Source organism: Penaeus vannamei, chromosome 1, assembly GCF_042767895.1.
Source record: "Penaeus vannamei isolate JL-2024 chromosome 1, ASM4276789v1, whole genome shotgun sequence".
NCBI classification, from domain to species: Eukaryota; Metazoa; Arthropoda; class Malacostraca; order Decapoda; family Penaeidae; genus Penaeus; species Penaeus vannamei.
In genome coordinates, this window is record NC_091549.1 from 16544445 (window position 1) to 16550229 (window position 5785).

Genomic DNA, 5785 nt, shown 5'->3' on the forward strand with positions numbered 1-5785 from the left:
GTGGAGAAGTGGGAGATAGATGGAGAGGAGGAAAAAGAGGAGGGCGAAGAGCAGAAAGAAAATGAGAATGGAGAGTAGGATGAGGAAGAAAAGGTGAGGACGATGATGAGGAGAAGGAAGAGAAGGAATAAAACTAGAAGAGGAGGGGGGAGAAGAAGAGTAGGATGAAGTGGAGGAGGGGGAAGAGGAGAGTGGCTAGAGGCGAGTAGAGGAAGAGAAGAGAGAGACAGAGAAGGGCAAAGAGATAGAAGAAGAGGAGGAAGAGGAGAGGGATGAAGAAGGAAGAAAAGATAACGGAGGGAAAAGAAAAAGAAAAAAGAGGTAAGAGAGAAACAGCAAATAGAAAAAAAAGTAAAGAAATGCCTCAAAAGGAAAAATATTTATCAACGAATGACCCAGCCATTACCAGAGAACACATCAAACTCCACAAGAAATCAATTGTATTGCAAGACCTCTTTTCAGAGAGAAACAATCCTTTGATCCGCATTTAACCCTCCTTTCAGAAAAAAAACTCATTTTCAAAAGACTTTTCCAAGAGTTGAAAACCAATTAACGTTAAAAAAAAAACAACAACAACGACAACAACCTACAATGGCTCATAAAAATCCCATCTCACTCCATTCATAATGAGCCACATAAAAGACTTTACCGACCAATAACCAGCATAACCAGACGCCACAGCATAAAGCACCATTAACATAATTACTATGTGTTCTGAGCAACTGTTACTGGATACTAAAAGATTATGGGGCGGTAGTTTACCTGGTGAATTGTGGTAATCGGCGTCGAGAGTGAATGGGAAGGAACAACGCAGCCCTCTCGATGTTCTGTTTTGTGTGAAGAATTGTGGGATGGTTTCGAAAATGTTTGTTATTACAATAAGACGATAAATTTGACGAAATATGTTATTATCGATGTTCTGTTTTGTGTGAAGAATTGTGGGATGTTTTCGAAAAGTGTGTTTGTAAAATAGTTATTACAATAAGACGATAAAATTGTTTTGAAGAAATGTGTCATTATCGATGTACTATTCTGTATGGAAAATTGTTTGGTGGTTTTGAAAGGTGTGTTTGTAAAATAGTTATTACAAAAAGATGATAACATTGCTCGGACGAAATGTGTTATCGATGTACTATTTTGTATGAAGAATTGTTTACTGATTTTGAGTAATGTAAAATGGCGGCAACGAAGATTTTGATAACTTTCACATGTTTTATATGCGATAATGAATTGTTTGCTGGTTGTGAAAAGTGCATTATGAAACTGTCATAACAAAAAATTATAAAACACTCTCACGATGTTCTATTATCGATACTGGTTTTGAAAACAACAACAACAATGAATGCTTTATTACCGATGTGCTATTTTGTATAAAGAATTGTTTGGTGGTTTTGGAAGGTGTATGGTGGAATAACCGTATCAGGATAGAAAGAAATTGGTGTTCATGATTAATAACATAATTGATACCATATTCAAATACATATGTGTTATCTGCTGCCTGGGGCGTGGTATAACTGGGCTGTTAAACGTACGAAAACCAAAAGAAGAAGTAGGGTGAAGAAGAAGGAAAAAAAGATAAAGGAAGATGAAATGGAAAAAAGAAGGGGTGAGGAGAAAGAAGATGGAGAAGGAGGAGGAGGTGGAAGAAGAAGAAGAAGAAGAAGAAAAAGAAGAAGAAAGAGAAGAAGAAGAAGAAGAAGTAGAAGTAGAAGTAGAAGTAGAAGTAGAAGTAGAAGAAGAAGAAGAAGAAGAAGAAGAAGAAGAAGAAGAAGAAGAAGAAGTAGAAGGAGAAGGAGAAGGAGGAAGAAAAAGAAAAAGAAAAGAAAAGAAAAAGAAAAAGAAAAGAAAAAGAAGAAGAAGAAGAAGAAGAAGAAGAAGAAGAAGAAGAAGAAGAAGAAGAAGAAGAGGGAGGAGGGGGAGGAGGAGAAAAAGAAGAACAAGAAGAGTGAAAAGGTGGAGCGAGGAGGGGAGGAGAAAGAAGAAGGAAAGAAAAACAAATAGAAGATATATAAGACCAAAAATAAGAATAAACATAAGAACCAGAACCAAAGTAAAAACACAAGAATAAAGAATAACAAAAAATATAATAAGACTAAGAAAAACAGCTTGTTCGATCAGGGCAATTACCCTGAGGAACAACATCACAGTCATCCACATAACAATGACTATTAGGTGTTTCTCCAGACGGTTATGGCTCAGTAAAAATGTTATGACCTGTTACGACCTGACGGGACCCATAGTATGCGAGGTCGTGCGGAGAAAAGGTCGAAGAGGGAATGTGAATAAAGGTCTGATTTGTGTGGGTTTTATTGCGTTGTATAATGTGGATTATTTATTTTCATTGCGCGAGGTGTGTTATTATTAAGATGTATGTTTGTGCGTTTGATAAAGGTGGTGGAAAAAGATTTGTGATATTATGAACTGTGGTGTTTAATGTTTAATATTCATTGAGATGACATGGCGATTGAAGAACAGATTAGGAGAACAATCAACAATGAATTACTTAGAAAAGTAAAGTTTCAGATTAAGATTTTATGAGAAAGAGATTAAGCTGAGCACAGAAACAGGGAAACTCCTACCTCTTTTTTTCAATTCTCTCTCTCTCTCTCTACACACACACACACACACACACACACACACACACACACACACACACACACACACACACACACACACACACACACACACACACACACACACACACACACACACACACACACACACACACACACACACATATATATATATATATATATGTGTGTGTGTGTGTGTGTGTGTGTGTGTGTGTGTGTGCCACACGTCCAATCACCTAAAAACAACTCCATAAAGACATTGGATTTAAAGTTTTCGAGAAAGTAGCTTCCTAAGTCTCTAGCAAGTTGTTAAGGGTTGAAATCTCTCTCTTCAAGTACTCTCGTGAGACTCAACTGAGATACTGAACAACTACAACATGGAACTGTTTCCTTAACTTCTACTTTCTAGCATAATTATTTCCTTAATAGAAGAGTGGGGCTTATACAGTACTTGCTTCAACTCGGGAAATTAATATTCTAAATTGGGTTGAATTTGAGATGTGAATCACGGCAAGACATTCAATTTTGTCTTCCTTTGACCGGGAGAAAACATTTACATTTGGATTTTCAATTTGTTTTTTTATTTTGTGTTCTTTTTCCTTGGCTCTTCTGACTTGTATTCGCTTCATTAGCTGGTTGGTACAGTTGCCTTGAGGTCAGACGCAACAGAAACATCAGTGAAAGAATACATATAGAATGGAGTTAGTTTAAGTTTGTTGTGATGTTGAATGATGAAAGATTCACGTTATGATGTGTTGTACTATGTTTATGGAGGTGCACTATGATGGCATGCTGTACCATGGTGATGTAAATGTAGCGGGATTTTATGTGTACCATTATTGTATAAGAATACCATGGTAATGCAAGTGCAGCGTGAGGATATAAGTACACTTTGATTTTTAAGTACAATGATAATTTAAGTATACTATTTTTGGTATAAGTGATGTAAGTGTACCACTTTAGTCCAAGTACCATGGCGATATAAGCGTACCATCTTAGTACAAGTGTAACATTCTGATATAAGTACCATGATGATGTAAGTGTACCGTGATGATATAAGTGTACCTTGGGACAGTTGATAGGTGATGTCTCAGAAAAGACTAAGGTATACTGCATATGAAACCCTCGAACACTGACAAATTCTATACGTTCCTCATTATTACAGACTCAGTTTTTAATACAGTATGCAATGTAATAAATATGGATGGAATTAGCGACTAAAAAGACTAACGAAGGACCTCTACATGTTATCCAATATTCCCCTTTTCAGTCAGTTAGTCCCCTATCCAAGTAACCAAAAGGAATTTTCTCGTACGGGAAATTATATAACGGGTAAAATGGCTGCCTCTATGGTATAATTAGAGCTTTTAGTATCGCTTAGCTGGCTCAAAAAAAAATTCTGATAGAGTGGACTTGCCTCTGACATACGCCAAGGACAGGTGCGAAAGACACAGGTTACCGGGACATGTTGTTGAGGTAAGGGGTTCATAGATCTATTTTCTTTTTGCTTTCTTTTTTTTCTTCTTTTTATTCCTTCTTCGTCTTCTTCTTGTTTTTTGTTCCATTTCTCTCTCTCTGTATATATATATATATATATATATATATATATATATATATATATATATATATATATATATATATATATATATATATATATATATATATATATATATATATATATATATATATATATATATATATATATATATATATATATATATATAAACAAAATGAATAAAACGCATGGACTAACGTTAGATCTATATCTATATCACTTGCTCGGTGTTGTTTATGGCAAGCGATAGCTAGAGAGGGGTTGGGATGGGGGGGGAGGAGACTGGGGCTTGGGGGAGGGGAGTGGTGTTTATTGTGCAGAGCGAGAGCGAAATAACTAGATAGCGGTGCAATGGAGGTGCAATAACAACTGTAATATGTGAATGTGGCTATGACCATGTTGGGAAGTATATCTGAAGATTAAGGAATAACGAAAAGCTGTTGTTTTTTTCTCCTTTCCTCCTTCCCCTCTCCTCTCTCTCTCTCTCTCTCTCTCTTATTCACCCTCTCTCTCTCTCTCTTACTCACCCTCTCCCTCCTTATCTCTCTCTCTCTCTCTCTATTTCTTTTTCCCTCCCTCCCTTCCCCCTCCTTCGCTTTCTCTCTCTCACCCACTTATTTTCTCTCTTTCTCCCTCCCTCCCCCTCTGCCTCTCACTTAGTTATTCACTCTCTCTCTCTCCCTCACTCCCTCCATCTCTCTCTCTCTCTCATTCACATACTCTCCCTTTCTCTTTCTCTCTCCCCCTCCTTAGTTCCTTCCCTCGTCCCTCCCTCTCTTTCCCCTCCCTCCCTCCCTCCCTCTCCCTCCCTCCCTCCCTCCCTCTCCCTCCCTCCCTCCCTCTCCCTCCCTCCCTTCCTCCCCCTCTCTCACCTGGGAGCGACGCGAGCGGCGCCGCCATCCAGCACAGCTGCAGCGCCAGTGCCAGCAGCAGATGGGTGGCACTCCACGTCTCCATGGCTGCCGAGGAGGGTGAGGCTGCGTCGGTCCTTGGTACTAAATTGGAGGCTTATTGGTCCCGGAGGTTATTTCCCCTGGGAGGCGCAGATGGAGGGATGGCCTTGAGGGGCGGGCGAGGACGCGTGGGCGGGCTCAGGGCAAGTGGTCGGGAAGAGGACGTGTGGGCGGGAGGGAGGTTCCAATGTTTTTTTCTTACTTTGTTTTATGTCGCGCTGTTGTTATACCGGTGACGGATGCGGTCACTTGACTCTGGCACTCACTGCGGGTCGAGTGAGCACTGGGGGAGGGGCCAGGGAGGGAGGGGAGGGGCCAGGGAGGGAGGGGAGGGGAGATGGAGAGAGAGAGAGAGAGAGAGAGAGAGAGAAGAGAGAGAGAGAGAGAGAGAGAGAGAGAGAGAGAGAGAGAGAGAGAGAGAGAGAGAGAGAGAGAGAGAGAGAGAGGAGAGGAGAGGAGAGAGACAAAAACAGCCAGAAAGAGAGACAGATCGACAAACAGAAAGAGAGGAGAGAGAGAGAGAGAGAGAGAGAGAGAGAGAGAGAGAGAGAGAGAGAGAGAGAGAGAGAGAGAGAGAGAGAGAGAGAGAGAGAGAGAGAGAGAGAGAGAGAGAGAGAGAGAGAGAGAGAGAGCGGAGAGGGGGAAGGGGAGGTGGCCTAGAGAGAGGACGAAAGGGAGGAGAGGATGGCACCACTTTTATGTCT

The 5785-nt window shown here is 40.3% G+C and overlaps 1 protein-coding gene across 1 annotated transcript in view; it reads right to left on the minus strand.

Annotated features, from left to right (window-relative positions):
* LOC138865306 (uncharacterized) overlaps positions 1 to 5376 on the minus strand; it is a 53256-nt gene extending 47880 nt beyond the window's left edge. Inside the window, exon 1 of the mRNA XM_070135852.1 lies at positions 5001 to 5376. Within this exon, the coding sequence (XP_069991953.1) occupies positions 5001 to 5085 (85 nt within the window). The 5' untranslated portion in view covers positions 5086 to 5376. The remainder of the gene's footprint in view (positions 1 to 5000) is intronic.
* Positions 5377 to 5785: the final 409 nt, after the last annotated feature.